General features: G+C 42.2%; 1 protein-coding gene across 1 annotated transcript in view; it reads left to right on the top strand.

Annotated features, from left to right (window-relative positions):
- CAP2 (cyclase associated actin cytoskeleton regulatory protein 2) overlaps window positions 1–18,722 on the top strand; it is a 146,474-nt gene that overhangs the window by 93,039 nt on the left and 34,713 nt on the right. Inside the window, exons 5-7 of the mRNA XM_041771023.1 lie at window positions 9,800–9,943; window positions 10,282–10,367; window positions 12,816–12,921. Of these exons, the coding sequence (XP_041626957.1) occupies window positions 9,800–9,943; window positions 10,282–10,367; window positions 12,816–12,921 (336 nt within the window). The remainder of the gene's footprint in view (window positions 1–9,799; window positions 9,944–10,281; window positions 10,368–12,815; window positions 12,922–18,722) is intronic.

The following is an 18,722-nucleotide window of genomic DNA, read 5'->3' as shown; positions in this document are numbered from 1 at the left end:
TGGGTGTTATACTATGTGTTGGCAAATTGAATTTAAATTTAAAAAATTAAAAAGAAAACAATAAATCTCAAACTGAAGGAACAGTTAATGTTACAGGGGTTTTTGTTTGGCTTTTTTGTTGCTGTTGTCTCCATCTTCTGACTCCTATTGTTGCAGCGAGATTTAGGATATAAGGTTTAATAAGGACACAGACTGTTGTGGGCCATTGTGTAAACATTTAGATTTCCACTGAATTCGACTTTTTGTATCACATACCTCCCCGTTTGAGATGTGTCAAACATTGAGAGCTTAGAGAAAATTGTGGCCCATATGTCATGTCAGCAGAACTGTGTTCTTTTTCTGATGAATAAATTGTAGGTTTTAACGTGAGGACTCCTTCAGGTACTGTAGCACAACTAAAAATGATGAGAGCTAGGGCTCACACCTTTGAACAGTGGCAAAGACAAAAATTGTAAGTGGAGATTGACAAAGTATCTATCACTCAGTGTCAGTGGCTCTGAAACCCTAAATAAGGCTTTGAATGTTAAAATATATAACTTAAAATATATTGGTAGCAGCAATGTAAGTTATTATTTGTATTATTATCTGAATGGTAAAAAAATTACTTTGAAGAAGGCTGTTTAGCCTGTGATTTGCTGAATGCTTTTGCAGAAAAGACTTTACATTAAAAATGCCCAATCTATGGACATGTAAATTGGTGCAGCCACTGAACAGTATGGAGGTTCCTCAAAAAATTAAAAAATAGAACCTCCCTATGACCCAGCAATCCCCTTTCTGGGTATTTTTCCAAAGGAAACAAAAACACTAATGTGAAGAGATATCTGCACCCCCATGTTCATTGTAGCATTGTTTACAATACTCAAGACTTGGGAACAGCCTGAGTGTCCATCAGGATGGATGAACGAATTGGAATATATATACAATGGAATATTATTCAGCCATAAACAAGAATGAAATCTTGCCATTTGTGACAACATGAATGGACCTCGAGGGCATACGCTAAGTGAAATAAAGCAGGGAGAGATAAATACCATATGATCTCACTTATATGTATAATAAAAAAAAAAACACCCCATAAAACCAAAAAACACTAAGCTCATGGAGAGGACCAATTGGTAGTTGCCAGTGGTGGGGGTGGGAGAGGGGGCAAAATGGGTAAGAGGGATTAAAAGGTACAAACTTCCAGCTATAAAATAAATAAGTCCTGGGAATGTAATATACAACATGGTCACTATAGTTAATAATACTGCATTGCATGTTTGAATGTTGCTAAGAGAGTGAATCTTAAAACCCAGCACAAGAAAAATATTTTGTAACTATATATGGTGATGGATATGAACCAGACTTATTGTGGTGGATTATTTAGCAATGTACACAAGTATCAAATCATTGTTATACACCTGAAACTAATATAATGTTATATGTCAATTATCCCTCAATGTTTAAAATGCCCAATTTGCAACTGCAAGTGCACTGTTCTACCTTTATGAGAAAAATAGAACAGTTTGACATCAAGCTTCAGTGTCTTCCTTGAGGTTCAGTGTAAATAGTTTGTCCCAGGCTCCAGATCTCTGCATTTCCAGCTGTTCCCCAGCAAATGTCAGCAAAGGAATAGCATAGTGATGATCCTGGGCCCCAGTGTGATATTAAATTATGTTTATATACATGGATGCCTATCTGTTAGTCTCTATGCTATCTATGTATCTATGTATGTCTGAAATGTTTTTTTTTTTAATTACTGGGGGAAAAGTGCTGAGGAGTATAATGGATTGTTGAAAGATTGGCATTAAAAATTTAAGTAGGAGTTTTTGTATTTTAGAAGTTTCTCTCTTAGGTATCAGGGCAATGCAACTCTCCAAAGCAATTCATTCCCCCAAGGAGACCAAGTCTCCATGGTTTTACTGTATAAAAATGATTTTTCAGAAATAAAAGCAAAAGCCTTTGGGATTCTTAAGTGTATTTGTAAAGAGAGTTTAGCAAACTCTAAAATGAGATATATGTGTGGAATGTAAGTCCTTATGAACATATAAAAATATTTTCTGAGGAATTTGTCGTGATGCAATATAATGACAACAACCACGGTATCATGTAGATTTGCAGGGCTTAGTAAGTTTTGTTTATTTTGATTGACTTCAGTGACAGTTTTGCAAATGTTTTAAATTTCCAGGTTGTCTTAAATGTACAAATGTTTCTTCAAGTATTTCCATGAGGCATATTCTCAAACCTCCAAAATGTTCCTTGACAGTGGAAAAATTTTATGTAAGCGGATCATGGTGGGGAGCTAGCCTAGGCGAATGTCTACAATCACACCAAAGCAGGTTTACTCATATTAATGTTTCTGAGAAAAAAATAGTTGTTCCTAACTTAAAATGGTGAAAACAATTGCTTCATTTATTAGCATGTGCCCAATAACATATTTTTAGAAGCAGTTCCTGATTTGGATAACCTTTGCCTGAAAAAAATGCTATCACTATTCTTCACCTGAAGAATTCATTTGGATCATTTCTTTTTTTAAAAAAAAGTTTTTATTTATTTATTTGACAGAGAGAGAGAGAGCACAAGAAGGAGGTGCAGCAGGCAGAGGGAGAAGGGGAAGCTGACTCCCCGCTGAGCAGGGAGCCAGATGTGGGGCTCGAACCCAGGACCTGGGATCATGACCTGAGCCAAAGGCAGACACTTACTGACTGAGCCACCCAGGCGCCCCCATTCTGATAATTTGTGAACATGTTTTCCTGAAGCTGCTTTCCTGATAGTAAGGAAGAGGCTCTCTATTTTTTTTTTTTGATATATGTAAATTCAATAGTACCTCTTAAAATTTTTTCTACTACCAAAGGTACAAAACTGGTAAGATGTTTTAACACTTTTCCCTTAGTCACAAAAGAAATGTCTGTAGAGATTAGAAAGTATAAAATATATAAATAAGCCAATAAAATTACAAGGACGCCTGAGTGGCTCAGCAATTGAGCATCTGCCTTTGGCTCAGGGCATAATCCTGGGTCGGGGATTGAGTCCCTCATCAGGCTCCCTGTGAGGAGCCTACTTCTCTCTCTGCCTATGTCTCTGCCTCTCTCTCTGTGTCTCTCATGAATAAATAAATAAATAAATAAATAAGTAAATCTTTAAAATGAATTAATTAATTAAATAAATAAAACTACATAAAAATTTTATGTTAACTGTCTGATATATATCTTTCCATATATATATATATATATATATATATATATATATATATATATATATCTTCTGTGCCATAATTCATACACATGTACACTCATGCACCGAAGTGGAATCAACTGATAAAACTTTGCACAAAAACACATTAGGAAAAGTCATAATGGTTGACATTTGGTAGTATGGTTGGCTAAGAATTACTGTCTGATGTGAGTTTTCTTGAATTTTAAAAGTAAGTGGGATTCAAATATTTAAAATCAGATTTCTTTTTCTTTAGGTTTGTCTGAGTTGTAATAGTAATGCTTTTCTTGTATTTACATTTAAAACATTCTTTCTAAAATTGTAGGGTTCTCACAGTACTTGCCAAGAATATATTGATGGGATTTTATTTGTTTGTGTGCTTGTTTTAATTGAACTGCTCAAATTCAGTTCTGAGGACTCTTCTTTATGTTCTAAATAGGCATTGTTTTTAAAGCAATAATTGTTATTTTTGAAGCGATCTCTAATAAGCATATCTATCAAAAAAATAAACATTTAGCAGTGTGTTTTTTTCATGCGGTGGAATTAAGTATGCTTCTTGTTCCCTTGGGTTTTCCCATCTGATTTTTCCCCAGTGTTTCACAAACAGCATACATTAATTTTATAATAAAAAAATTATTTTAAAAAGAATTATAGGTGGATCCATCCTCTACCTGATGTAGAACCACATAAAAACCCTGGATTCCAGAAATAGGCTTATTGCCTTTCACTTGGTGACACATCTCTGAGGTCAAAGTCCCAGTGTTTGTTCCATCCCTGACAAAATAGCATGAGTGGAAATTTGGTTTTCCTTTTTGGGTAAAGTTTCTACAGAGCTTGCTGATAAAGCTCTTTAATTTTACTCTCTGCAAAACAATTATTTTTGGAGCTAAATTGAGATGAAGCTGATAGTGGGTCTCAATTCTTCAACTTTAAAGCAGAAATGAGGGTCATAAAGACAGGGAGTCCTGAAATACTCTTCGAAGCAGGGTCCCAGCAAGCTGAGGCAGCCCTGGGAAGTATATGCTGAAACTTGCAGTTTGCTCCTGCCTCTCCTCCACTTAGGCCATTCTCTCCTCCCGTGGAAGCCCACAGAAATTAGGGGAAGGGCAAGCAAGACTTTTCAGTTACTCTTCATTACAGCCTTGCAAAGTGGTTTTCTTTCAGGGAAAGGTCTCTCAGAATAAAAGAAACTTGCCTGATGAGTCTTTGAAAAGTAACCTGGGGGTGCCTGGGTGGCTCAGCCAGCTACCTTCTGCTCAGGGAGAGTGATCCCAGGGTCCTGGGATTGAGTCCCGCCTGGGGCTTCCCGTAGGAAGCCTGCTTCTCCCTCAGCCTATGTCTCTGCCTCTCTCTCTGTGTCTCTCATGAATAAAGAAACAAAATCTTTAAAATAAATAATTAAAAAGTAATCTGCATGAGACCTTTGTAAAGCCAGCCAATCCGAAGTCAGCCTATACCCCCCTGATTGCTAGATGTGTCTGAGGAGTCATCACCAGTACATCCATTAAAAAAAAAACAGGACACCTCATCAGTTCATATCCTTCTAGGAGTGGAAAGCCCTTTTGTAAGTGTTGATTGGCACTTGCCTTTCAACCTGTATTTATCAGGTATGCCTGATTCAGGTCTAATGCTTACACAGGTGGAAATACCTCTAACTAGCCGGCTCTCCCACGTTTGCCTTTGGGCTGATATCCCAACCCCACGGGCCTTGGCAGAAATCACACCGCAACCCGAAGGTTCTGTGTTTGATTCCAGCTGTGAAAGTTCAGGATGAGCTGGAGAATGTAAGCCTCGTCTGAAGTACAGGAGAAATCTACTGGCACAGAATAAAGGCTGTACTATTTATTAAGGTTATGCAAATAGCTGTTGTGCTTAGATCTCCGAGCATGGCTTTTTCTTCTTTTTAATGAGGACAATTTCTTCGTGCAATTGCCAAACTAAGGCAAAAGAAAAATTTCTCAGACTTTATGATGCTCTCATCAGATAACCAATATAAAATATCTTCCAGAATACTCTGTCTCCTCAGACCTTAGAGTTTGTTCTTGGGAAGTTAGAGAGAAATGAAGATGGCCTTAATAAATCTAGCTAACATTATAAATACAATACAGTGTTTCTGGTTATTTTTCCCCTTGGGGCAATAGGCCAGGTATCACCAACAATTCATATATTCTGGCCTTTCTCAAAAATGTCACTGCAGCAAGAATATTACAGCTTAGCAAATTGTTGGAGAAATTCAGATGCTTCTTAGTAGTTTTGCCATAAATAAAAATCAGCTGTCTTCTGGAAATACCTATACGACACCTTCCATCAGTTGTTGAATTTGGACTAAAAAGAATCCCTTGAAGAGGGAAATGGTTTCCTACTAAAAGTGAAATCCCAGGAGCTCCAGGTGGTTCATTTGGTAGGGCATGTGACTCTTGATCTTGAGGTTGTGAGTTCAAGCCCCACGTTTGACGTAGTGTCTACTTGATTGAAAAATTTTTAATAAATAAATAAAAGTAAAATTCCAAGGAGAGCATTAAAACGTGACTTTTGGCAGCCATCAACAAACAAACATGAAGAGTCATGTTTCAGCAGGGAGTGTTGGGCAGGGGCATAGGGAGAGTTGTTTGTTTTATTTAGAGGTTTGTTGTTGTGGGTTCAGAGGTGTTTGTTTGTTTCTCCTCTAAAGCCCTTACACCCTTATACTGGTTTGCTAGCACTGCCAGAACAAAGTACCACAGATTGGATGGCTTAAACAGAAATGTACTTTCTCCCAGTTCTGGAGGCTGGAAGTCTAAAATCAAGATGGTGGCAGGGTTAGTTTCTTCTGAGCTTCTCTCCTCAGCTTACAGAGGGCTGGCTTCTCCCTGTGTCTTCACATGATCTTCCCTTATACCTGTCTGTGTCCTATTGGGATAGGGTCCACCCTAGGGACCTCATTTTAACTTAATTACCTCACCTCCAAATACAAACACTTTCTGAGGTACCAGGGTTTAGGATTTCAACACCTAAATTTGTGAAGGACACAGTTCAGCCCACAACAACCCTGAGTCATGGTCTCCCTGGCAAATCTATAAGATGTTCATTTGGAATGGTACGAAGGGAAAGTGAGAGGGTGGAAAAGTATTCTTGAATTTTCCACAAGACCTGATGCGCTTTTTTTTTTTTAAGATTTTATTTATTTATTCATGAGAGAATAGTGAGAGAGGCAGAGGCATAGGCAGAGGGAGAAGCAGGCTCCCTGCAGGGAGCCCCATGCGGGACTCAGATCCCAGGACCCTGGGATCACGCCCTGAGCCAAAGGCAGGTGCTCAACCCCTGAGCCACCCAGGCTTCCCAACTTGACCAGCTTCTGCAGCACCATTTTTGTTTTTCTCTTCCTCCAATATAGAATTAAAAGGTGCACTAAGAACTTTTTTGAGAACACTTTGCTGTCTTCACCTATAGTTCTTTTTGTTTCTCCCAGACAAAAACATACCTCCATTCATTGGCATATCCCACCTAGGAAATCTCTCTCCCTGTGTTTGCATAAGTGATAAGAAGGAGCTGGTCAGTGAATCTGATCAATCAGAGGCTTCGCTGGCAGATTGAGATCACCTCCCTTTTGCCGAGCACCCTACTGTACCTGACTGTACCAAGTGCAGACCTGTCCTCTCATTTATTCCTACCAGCCCTCTGAGGTAGGGACCGTTATCAACAGTATTTTGCGGATGAGATCATGGAATCATAGGCGTGTTTGGTAATGTGTGGGAAGGCCTGGGGTTTAGTACAAGGACTTGAACCCAGGTAGTCTCATTCCAGATCTGAGCCCTTAATCTCTTCACAGTACCTTTCCCTAGTCTAGCTGGCAAAGAGGAAACCTGTGGTTGGGGGTGGGGGGGCAGCTAACCATATTTTCCTGAACACCCAATGCAGAGAATTGTCTCTGGGCTTCCTAGAAGACCTGGATTCTAGCTCCGGCTCAGCTAATGCTTGCTAGCTGATCTTGTCTCCTAGCTGTGTGAGATGGGAGAATTGGATTCAAGCCATACTTCTCAGACTTCTAGACTGAGATTCATAATGAGAAATACATTGTACTGTGTATCAGTACACACATGTACTCATGCACACACACACACCAGTACACACATGCACACATGCACTCATGCACACACACACACATACCAGTACACACATGCACACATGCACATGGATGCACAGACACACAAACACACCAGTACATATGCATGCGTGGGCTTTGTAACTGAACACATGTTCACAAAGTACACACCTACATGAAATACATGTGAGTGCTCTCTGATACTTTCTCTTCTCTCTCAGTTACTTTTTTTTTTCTCTCAGTTACTTTTGAAAACACTGATTGGGGCAGCCCAGGTGGCTCAGCGGTTTGGCGCTGCCTTCAGTCCAGGGCCTGACCCTGGAGACCTGGGATCGAGTCCCATGTCAGGCTCCCTGCATGGAGCCTGCTTCTCCCTCTGCATGTGTCTCTGCCTCTGTGTGTGTGTGTGTGTGTGTGTGTGTGTGTGTGTGTCTCATGAATAAATAAATACAATCTTAAAAAGAAAAAAAAAGGAAGAAAACGCTGGGCTTTCAGGTCACAATCCTGCTCAAATGGATCTGTCAAAAGCTGGCCTAAAAAAAAAATTAAAAAGCTGGCCTAGATGACCCAGTTTGGACTCATATAATCCTAAAATCCTGTTAGCCAAGGTGGATGCTTCTTTGAAGCCTCTCTTATCTTAAATGCACAGACATTTATTTGAAGCAAATGAGTATTACATATAACAGAGGACAGCCCTTTACCTCCACTCTGAGCTGACTACATGATAGTAGTAATAATCACATCCATTTATTGTGTACCTCCCATGTGCCAGAGGCCTAAAATGCTGCATCTCCTGTAGTTATGGGCTATAGGTATTATTATCTCTGACTTACAGATGAGGAGACCAAGGCTCAGATTAAGTAATTTGCTTAAGGTCACATAGGTAGTATGTGGCACAGCTGAGATTTGAATCGATGCCATTCTAATTACAAAGCCATTACACGCATTTCCTGTAGGGTAAGGGGCATGAAGGGGTCAGGAAGGAGAAGTGAGGTCTGGAAACTGCTGTAGCCAGATGCAATTGCTTCCCTAATGGGTCTGCTGTCCTTTAGGGTGCTAAGCCCCCACCATAGCAGTAATTAAAATCTGCACCTGGGGAGCATTTGCCACCCCACCCACCCACCCCAGGCCACCTCCAGACCAGTTAAATCAGTCTCCTGGGGTGGGACCCCAGGCCTCTGTTTTTCAAATCTCCCAGGTCATTTCTCTGTGTGGCCAAGGTTTAGAACCCTTGCTCCAAAATCTTAGTTAAATAAATTAAGATACTTTAAGGGCTTTTCCATTTTTCTTCCTGCAAACAAGAGATTTAGTAAAATATTGCCAAAACATCTTCAACTACTTTTATCAAGCTAAAGTACAAACTGTTTCTAGTTCTTTAGAGCACATTAAAAAAAAAAAAAAAAAAAAAAAGGTAATCTTGTATCTACTTTAAAACCAAAGAAAGTAGAGAATGCTAAAGGGATGGATGGCAAGGTGTTCCAGGCACCTGACTATGATACTTTGTTTCTTGGCTCACATAATTTTAAAAATCATTTTTTATACAACTAGATAAGTCAGTTGTTGCATTAATCAGAAGTGAGAGTAACCAGGAATCATTGGCCAAGGTCACAGGGCTCAATGTAGAGAGCCAAAGCGGACTAGGGTAACTGTAGATATTAGAAGGCATCACAGTTTCTTAATGGAAGGAGGCCTCTGTGGCTCAGCGGTTGATAGTCTGCCTTTGGCTCAGGGCCTGATCCCAGGGTCCTGGGATTGAGTCCCACATTGGCCTCCCCACAGGGAGCCTGCTTCTCCCACTGCCTATGTCTCTGCCTCTCTCTCTCTGTCTCTCTCTCTCTCCCTCCCCATGTGTCTCTCATAAATAAATAAATAAAATCTTAAAAAAAAAAAGAGAGTCGGCTCCATGGAAGGTTTCCATGTTTTCACATGGATGATGGGAACTGTAGTGGAACCGAGGACCTTCCCTCCCATCAGCTCCTATAGGAACAAGAGATGCCTTTTTACTAACTTCTCACCCACCCCAATCTTAGACCTGTGCTGCTCCAACCTGCAATCTCTGCGGTCCATTTGGAAATATAGCTGACCACACTCAGTGTCACAGTGGTCTCCGCAGGACTCTGCTGTCTCATACTGCTGGGTTTCTTCCGTGTCTCTGGAGGACAGGTTTAATAATGTTAAAAATACGTACAGGGGCACCTGGGTGGCCCAGTGGTTGAGCATCTGCCTTTGGCTCAGGTCATGATCCCCGGGTCCTGGGATCAAGTCCCCACATCAGGCTCCCTGGGAGCCTGCTTCTCCCTCTGCCTATGTCTTTGCCTCTCTCTGTGTCTCTCCTGAACAAATAAAACATTTTTAAAAAGATATGTACAATGTTCATACTTCGGAGAATGAAAGTACAGTATCCCCTCAACAACAAAGGTCCCTTCTTTTCCAAGAGCCCCTGACAGATGACGAGCCCTGAGCACCCCCTGGGAGGCCCGGGCTTCTGTTCTGCCCTCAGTAACCACACTCTGTGTTTGCTCGCAGAATGATGTGGCTGCTCTCCTGAAACCAATATCAGAAAAGATTCAGGAAATCCAGACTTTCCGAGAGAGAAACCGGGGCAGTAAAATGTTCAATCATCTGTCGGCCGTCAGCGAAAGCATCCCTGCCCTCGGGTGGATAGCTGTGGTGAGTCCTGTCCGCACGGAATGGCACCCCAGCTCCTTGTCACTTTTTTGGAGTGTTTAGGGGAACCTGGAGCTCCTTCCCCTTCAGAGCTCCTTCCCCTGCCTGTTACACTACAGGGAATTCCTCTCGGGGTGATCGCCTCAGGTCTTTCCTACTCTGTTCCCAGTTCGTGCTTCGTGTTCTGAGCTATGGAAACGTCTCACCCACCTTTACCAAGCAAAATGTTTGCCTCCAACCTTCATTTAATATTTCCATGGCTTTTCTTCATCCTTAAGGCATTTTCTTTCTTACCCTCTTTTTTTACCTTCTATGCTTGGGTGACGGTCCTGTCCTGTCAGTCCCCCAAACCTGGTCCTTATGTCAAGGAGATGAATGATGCTGCCACCTTTTACACCAACAGGGTCTTAAAGGACTACAAACACAGGTACGTACCTTCTTTACCAACCAAATTTTCAATTCCTTGCTTGTTAGACATTTGTCCCAAAGCTTAAAATGGGTTGCTCCTGATTCCCACTGGTATACGGTAAGTGTGAGGGAAATACCCCATCTTTGCAGCTAAAGCAAAGTGAAAAGTGAGCTAAGTTATCCAGATAATGTATGTGCTTTAGAAAATCTGGCTCAGTTTCTCTTGTGATGATAAACTCTCCACTTGAATCTGTGTCGCTCCATACGTGTCCCCAAAACAGCCACACAGCTCTGTGATGGTTCGTGATGGACTCACCCTATAGGGTCACAGCTCTTTTCACTGCCCAAAACAGAGTTGGTGGGTGAGCAGAGAGAAGAAAGGAGAAATCAGGAAGTGAAGTGTAAATGAGGAACAAAATTATATGTGACAATTAACCAGGTCACCAAGCGGGAAACCAGTGAGTGTGTTAAGATGAAATACAATTGGGGTGGATAGAGAGACATCTATAAAAAGTTGATGAAAATCAACTCAGTGCGGATGAGTCCAAACCAAGAGCTTTTGCTGGAGAACCAGCTTAAAAAGACATCACATTCTACACCACAAATAATAGATCCTAGAGACACTTAAACTGGTGTTGGAATTGAAAATGAGAACGAGGGATGTCGTGGGATTTCTTCACCTGCGATAGTGTCATAGTTGACCCTGTAAACAGCTGGCTAATTGTCATGTGGCTGATGTACAAGTCACTCACCGAAGGAATGAGGCAAAAATAAAAGCAACAAAGTCCCATCCCTTGGGCACTGGGCTCAAGAGTGGGTCCTCCTCTGAGCCCTGGGTCGGCAGAAGTGGAAGTGCTCCTCAGCCAACAAATACAGGGACTCTTGCATCTCACTCGCTGGCCCAGACTGTTCTGTTGGAAGGAATCTTGAGGACCAGGTCACTGGCAAATATTACATATTCAAAATTTGCATAACTATTTCTCTTATATTTTTCTCATATTCCTCAGGTTATTTTTAGTTTTAATAAACATTGAGTAGATATGAAAGTATTTATAAAATGTATGGAAGATATAATTACAATGCAAAAACATTCATATGTCTGCCACTCAGTTTAAGAAACATGGACTGATAATTTTTACTGCAAAAAACCAGACAGACTTGGCAATTCTACTTCTAGGTGTATTTCCAAAAGAAATGAAATATGTTCGCACAAAAACTTGTACACAAATGTTCATAGCAGCATTATTTACAATAGCCCAAAAGTGGAAACAATCCAAATGTTCATCAACTGCAATAGATAGGTAAAATGTATAGCCATAAAATGGTATGTTATTCTGCCATTAAGAAAATGAAGTATCGATACAAGAGCAACGTGAATGAACCTTGAAAACATCCTAAGTGAAAGAAGTCAAGTACAAAAAACCCTCCATATATTGTATGATTCCATTTATGTGAAATTCCAGAATAGGCAAATCCATAGAGATAGAAAGTATTAACAATTACCATTAACAATTATAGAGAAAGAAAGATTAATTAACAATTATCATAGAGATTACATAACAAAGATTAATTAACAATTATCATAGAGATAGAAAGATTAACAATTGTCCGGGGCTGGGGAAGTTTGGGGAAAATGTGGAGTTACTGCTAATGGATATGAGATTTCTTTTTTGGGGGGTGATATAATGTTATAGAATTGATTGTGGTGATGGTTGCATGACTCTGTTGACCTAAATTACTGGATTATACATTTCAAATGGATCCCACTGTGTGAGATGTGAATTATGTGTCAATAAAGCCATTATATTAAAACAACAACAAAAAAAAAAACAGCCACAGTGCTACACTGCCCTCATAGGGTTCAGTTATGCTGTGTTCGGGAAACAGGTGTTTGGTTCAGCAGTTGTGCCCAGTGCTACAACTCCATTTTGCGTTAAGGACTGGGTGTTTCCTGTTTGTAGGAAACCTTCTTACAACAGCACCCACCTTACCACTCTAAAATTCTCCAATTTCATGACTTTCTTGGCCAAATAATTCAATCAAATTATTATGAAACCAGCCAAAGGACTTTTTTTTTTTTTTGCAATACCAGTCTCCTTTCTGAAAACACATTGTTTTTCATTTTGCATCAGAAACCGTGCAGAAAGAAATGGTCTCCCTCCACATTCATCACCTTGTTAGAGATCACATAAGGATGCATGGCCTGATTTGCTGGTTCTGCTCCCCATGGTCCTCTCTGCCCCACGCTGGAGCTCAGAGAGAGCACTTGGCTCCTCTTAGGAGACGCCTGGGCCACTAGCCTATCAGAGTCCTTTTCAGAACTGGTTCATGGTGACTGAACTGGAGAGACAATTGGTCCAGAGTCATCCAAAGCCTTAGTTACTGGATTATCATCTTCCCACCAATCTTTTTTAAATTTTACTTTAGATCCTAATTCTACTCTCTTCCACCCTCTTTTATAACAAAGCGATTTACGCCATGTGGATTGGGTGAAGTCATATTTGAACATTTGGAGTGAGCTGCAAGCATACATCAAGGAACACCACACCACAGGCCTTACTTGGAGCAAAACAGTAAGTACCAAGCCCTCTGCCACCCTGGTAAAGAAAGGCAATAAAAATATTCATTCCCAGGAGCCTAGGAATTTCAGACTTTAAAATTTACCTCAAGGAAAGCATAAGATAAAATAGATATGTAGAAACTGTTTATGCAAGTGTCATTTGTCATGAAACAATCTGGAGATTGCCTATAGGACATGCAGAAAGAAAATGGTTGAGTTGTCCATGGTAAAAAGCCAACAAAACATTCTTTGGCTATTAAAAGTAACATATCTGAGGGATACCTGGCTGGCTCAGTCGGTAGAGCATATGACTCTTGATCTTGGAGTCATGAATTCAAGCTCCATGATAGATGTAGAGATTACTTAAATAAATAAATATTATTTGAAATATAACATATATATTCCTACGTGAGAATGATTTACCAGCCGATGTATAGAGTGCAAAAGGTTTTGAGCACTAAGATGATATATAATACATATAATACTGTGTGATAAAAATTAAAGGAAACAGGAAAGTTTGAAAATAGTTACAAGAAGACAGAATTATTAATAAAATGTTTCAATGTTTTATTTTATTTTTTTAAGATTTTATTTATTTATTCATGAGAGACACACAGAGAAAGAGAGGCAGAGACACAGGCAGAGGGAGAAGCAGGCTCCATGCAGGGAGCCTGATGTGGGACTCAATCCCGGATCTCCAGGATCACACCCTGGGCTGCAGGCGGCACTAAACCACTGAGCCACCCGGGCTGCCCCTGTTTCAATGTTTTAAATTTCTCTTTTGGTGTTCAAGATTTTTCAAATACTTTTGAATAGTTGGGCAATCCTCCTGCTTTGAGTGGTATCTTAATCATAGGATAAAATCCCAGCCTTTGAGATGTTGACCATGACCTTTACCCTGGCCTCTTCTTCCAGCCTGGTCCATCCTCTCATCCTACCTCTCGCTGCTTCCCAGCACTGCCAGACTACTTGTGGGATCCTGAACACATGCAATGCTTAGGTCAAACTAAATCAAATTGTTGTTTCAAAGTGTGTAGATCTCAGATGCCTTAGCACTTTCTGCATGTCCCAAACATGCATTATGCTGTATGCCCTTCCCTGGAATAGATGTTTGTCCTGTATGCTTCCTTCATGTCTTGAGTATAGCTCAGGCTTAGCCCTCCACTCATATGATTGGCATTTTTACGTGTGTGTTTTGGAGGCTCTTCCACTGAACTAGAAACTCGTCTCTGTCTCCAGCGCCTAACACAGTACCTGGCATGGAGCAAGTACTCAATCAATGGTTTTAACCAAATTGTGAGGTAGGTTAAGTCTCTGCACTTGTTATAGAAGACTTCCCATGGAAACTTCCTTCGGTTAGAAATGAATGCTACCTTTAAATGGTCAAAGTGGATGGTTTAACCAGATTGAATATTGAGAAAATGAAGTTGTATATTTGTGAATTCCGTTCAGGGGTAGAATCATCATTCCCCTGGTGCCCGTACTCAAGCGCCTAACCCTCATCCAGAATGTTGATGTCGGTGAGGTCGGCTTAGTACCAACGCTGAGTTTGTGACTTTTCAAGAGAGTGTAGGACTTTGCTCCCCAACACTTCTGGAAACATTAACATTGACCCCTAAAGACTGATACTGCCTCTTATTTTCTACTTTGCCTGTTTTCTCGGTAAGCAGAAATGCACAGTTGCAAAGTACAACTAAGTTAATTATTTTTCTTCTGCCTACAATATTATGATTTTTGAATATAGTTTATAAACACTTGAAATGTTTTAATAAGGAAAGATGTGTAAGGATGTGGGTGGGTGTTTGGGTGGATGGATTAGAATTATTTTCTGTACACTTCTAATGAGCTACTGTCTTGTTATAGATCAGTTTGTCACAAAGGGGAATGGTCACATGTTTGCCACGGAGGTAGGTCATCACTAGAGAGTAGTCAACTAAACAGCAAGAGTCCTTGATGTCTTATTATAAATTCATGGTAGATAGGTGGAAAAGGAAAGAGAACCTGTTTGTGGGAAATAATCATGTTGACAAAAGCTAGCCCATTAATTTTCTAATGATACCCAAGGAAAAGTGGGTGTTTAAATGGCTTCAGTACTTTTTACCACAATATACAAAGCTGAATAATGGTGTTCTGAATATATAAGATAAGAATAAAACATTAGGGGCGCCTGGGTGGCTCAGTCAGTTATGCATTTGCCTCTTGATTTTGGTTCAGGTCATGATCTCATGGTTGCGAGACCAAGCCCCATTTTGGCTCTGTGCTGGACAGGGAGCCTGCTTAAGATTCTCTCTCTTCCTTTCCCTCTGCCTCTCTCCCTAAGAAAAAGAATCAGGGGATCCCTGGGTGGCTCAGCAGTTTGGCGCCTGCCTTTGGCCCAGGGTGTGATCCTGCAGTCTCGGGATCAAGTCCCACATCAGGCTCCCCACGTGGAGCCTGCTTCTCCCTCTGCCTATGTCTCTGCCTGTGTGTGTGTGTGTGTGTGTGTGTGTGTGTGTGTGTGTGTCTGTCTCTCATGAATAAATAAAATCTTCAAAAAGAAGAATCAAATATTAATTATAGAAAAATAAACATAGTTTTTTTTCCTTTATTCTAGAGTGAATACTTAAGCTTTCATTATGTTCATTAGAAATGCCAGCCTTGTAACAATGGCTTTCAAACTTTTAAAGGCAACTAATGGTAAGAAATACATTTCACACATACACACACACACCACACACACACACACCTTCTCCATAATATTAAAACAAGTTTCACAGAACATTTCTGTCTCCTACCACATGAAATGCATTCAGATTTTTTTCTGATTTCATTTTTTATAAAATTTTTAATAAACTTTTTAATAAAGTTCTGGCTGAGACCCACTAAATTGATTTCATGACCCAACACATGGTACATTTTTAAAAACATGTTATAGAGGGGAGGGGCAAGATGGCGGAGGAGTAGGGTCTCCAGGTCACCTGTTCTCAGCAAATTACCTAGAAAACCATCCAATCATCCTGAAAACCTACGAATTCGGCCTGAGATTTAAAGAGAGACCAGCTGGAACGCTCCAGTGAGAAGAGTTCGCGCTTCTATCAAGGTAGGAAGACGGGGAAAAAGAAATAAAGGAACAAAAGGCCTCCGAGGGGGAGGGGCCCGCGAGGAGCCGGGCTGAGGCCGGGGCGAGTGTCCCCAGGACAGGAGAGCCCCGACCCGGAGGAGCAGGAGCTGCACCGACCTTCCCCGCGGAAAGGGGCTCCCCGGGAATTGGAGCAGGATCCCCAGAAAGGCGGGGACGCCCTCGGGCTCCCTGGGACAGTAACAGAGGAACTGCGCCCCGGGAGATGCGCCGAGCTCCCTAAGGGCTGCAGCGCTCGGCGGGACCCGGAGCAGCTCGGAGGGGCTCGGGCGGCGGCTCCGCGGAGGGGGCTGCGGGGCTCCGGAAGCAGCTCGGGGTGACTCGGCCTGCGGCTCCGCGGAGGGGGCGGCGCGGCTCCGGGAACAGCTCGGAGGGGCTCGGGCGGCGGCTCCGCGGAGGGGGCTGCGCGGCTCCGGGAACAGCTCAGCGGCGGCGGCTCGCGCAGAGGAAGAAGCTCCGCGCGGAGGGGGCTGCGCGGCTCCGGGAACAGCTCGGAGAGGCTCGGGCGGCGGCTCCGCGGAGGGGGCTGCGCGGCTCCGGGAACAGCTCGGAGAGGCTCGGGCGGCGGCTCCGCGGAGGGGGCTGCGCGGCTCCGGGAACAGCTCGGAGGGGCTCGGGCGGCGGCTCCGTGGAGGGGGCTGCACCGCCGGGAGCGCGAATCCAACAGCGCAGGCCCCGGAGCACAGGGCGCCGGGACACAGCCCAGGATCCGGCCTCCCCCGGGACAGGCAGAGGCCGGGAGGGCCCAGGACAGCAAGGACGCTCCTGCCTGGAACTGAGCAGATCAGCGGCCCCGCCCCGGAGCCCCCAGGCCCTGCAGAAGGAGAGCCCTGGAGCTTCTGCGGGGGCTGACTCCAGGGTCCCAGAGCTGCCCCCGCCACTGTGGCTTCCTCCCGGGGCCTCACGGGGTCAACAACCCCCACCGAGCCCTGCACCAGGCAGGGGCAGAGCAGCTCCCCCAAGTGCTAACACCTGAGAATCAGCACAGCAGGCCCCTCCCCCAGAAGACCAGCGAGACGGACCAGTTCCAAGGGAAATCAAGGGACTTAAACTACACAGAATCGGAAGATACTCCCCCGTGGTTTTTTTTGTTTTTTGTTTTTTTGTTTTTGTTTTTGTTTTTGTTTTTTTTGTTTGTTTTGTTTTGTGCTTTTTTTTCTCTCTTTCTTCTTGATTTCTGATTGCTTCCCCCACCCCCCCTTTTTTCTTTTTTCTCCTTTCTTTCTTTTTCTTTCTTTTTCTTCTCTTTTTCCCCTATTTTTTTCTTCTTTCTCTTTTTTCTTTTTCTCTTTTCTTTCCTTCTCTCTCTTTTTCTCCTTTTCCCAATACAACTTGTTTTTGGCCACTCTGCACTGAGCAAAATGACTAGAAGGAAAACCCCTCAAAAAAAAGAATCAGAAACAGCCCACTCTCCCACAGAGTTACAAAATATGGATTACAATTCAATGTCAGAAAGCCAATTCAGAAGCACTATTTTACAGCTACTGGTGGCTCTAGAAAAAACCATAAAGGACTCAAGAGACTTCATGACTGCAGAATTTAGATCTAATCAGGCAGAAATTAAAAATCAATTAAATGAGATGCAATCCAAGCTAGAAGTCCTAACGACGAGGCTTGACGAGGTGGAAGAACGAGTGAGTGACATAGAAGACAAGTTGATGGCAAAGAGGGAAACTGAGGAAAAAAGAGACAGGCAATTAAAAGACCATGAGGATAGATTAAGGGAAATAAATGATAGCCTGAGGAAGAAAAACCTACGTTTAATTGGGGTTCCCGAGGGCGCGGAAAGGGACAGAGGGCCAGAATATGTATTTGAACAAATCCTAGCTGAAAACTTTCCGAATCTGGGAAGGGAAACAGGCATTCAGATCCAGGAAATAGAGAGATCCCCCCCTAAAATCAACAAAAACCGTTCAACACCTCGACATTTAATAGTGAAGCTTGCAAATTCCAAAGATAAGGAGAAGATCCTTAAAGCAGCAAGAGAAAAAAAGTCCCTGACTTTTATGGGGAGGAATATTAGGGTAACAGCAGACCTCTCCACAGAGACGTGGCAGGCCAGAAAGGGCTGGCAGGATATATTCAGGGTCCTAAATGAAAAGAACATGCAACCAAGAATACTTTACCCCGCAAGGCTTTCATTCAAAATGGAAGGAGAGATAAAGAGCTTCCAAGACAGGCAGGAACTGAAAGAATATGTAACCTCCAAACCAGCTCTGCAAGAAATTTTAAGGGGGACTCTTAAAATTCCCCTTTAAGAAGAAGTTCAGTGGAACAATCCACAGAAACAAGGACTGAATAGATATGATGACACTAAACTCATATCTATCAATAGTAACTCTGAATGTGAACGGGCTTAATGACCCCATCAAAAGGCGCAGGGTTTCAGACTGGATAAAAAAGCAGGACCCATCTATTTGCTGTCTACAAGAGACTCATTTTAGACAGAAGGACACCTACAACCTGAAAATAAAAGGTTGGAGAACCATTTACCATTCAAATGGTCCTCAAAAGAAAGCAGGGGTTGCCATCCTTATATCAGATAAATTAAAATTTACCCCGAAGACTATAGTGAGAGATGAAGAGGGACACTATCTCATACTCAAAGGATCTATCCAACAAGAGGACTTAACACTCCTCAATATATATGCCCCGAATGTGGGAGCTGCCAAATATTTAAACCAATTAATAACCAA

Source organism: Vulpes lagopus, chromosome 10 (assembly GCF_018345385.1).
Source record: "Vulpes lagopus strain Blue_001 chromosome 10, ASM1834538v1, whole genome shotgun sequence".
Taxonomy (NCBI): Eukaryota; Metazoa; Chordata; class Mammalia; order Carnivora; family Canidae; genus Vulpes; species Vulpes lagopus.
This window is presented reverse-complemented; position numbering and strand designations above follow the sequence as displayed.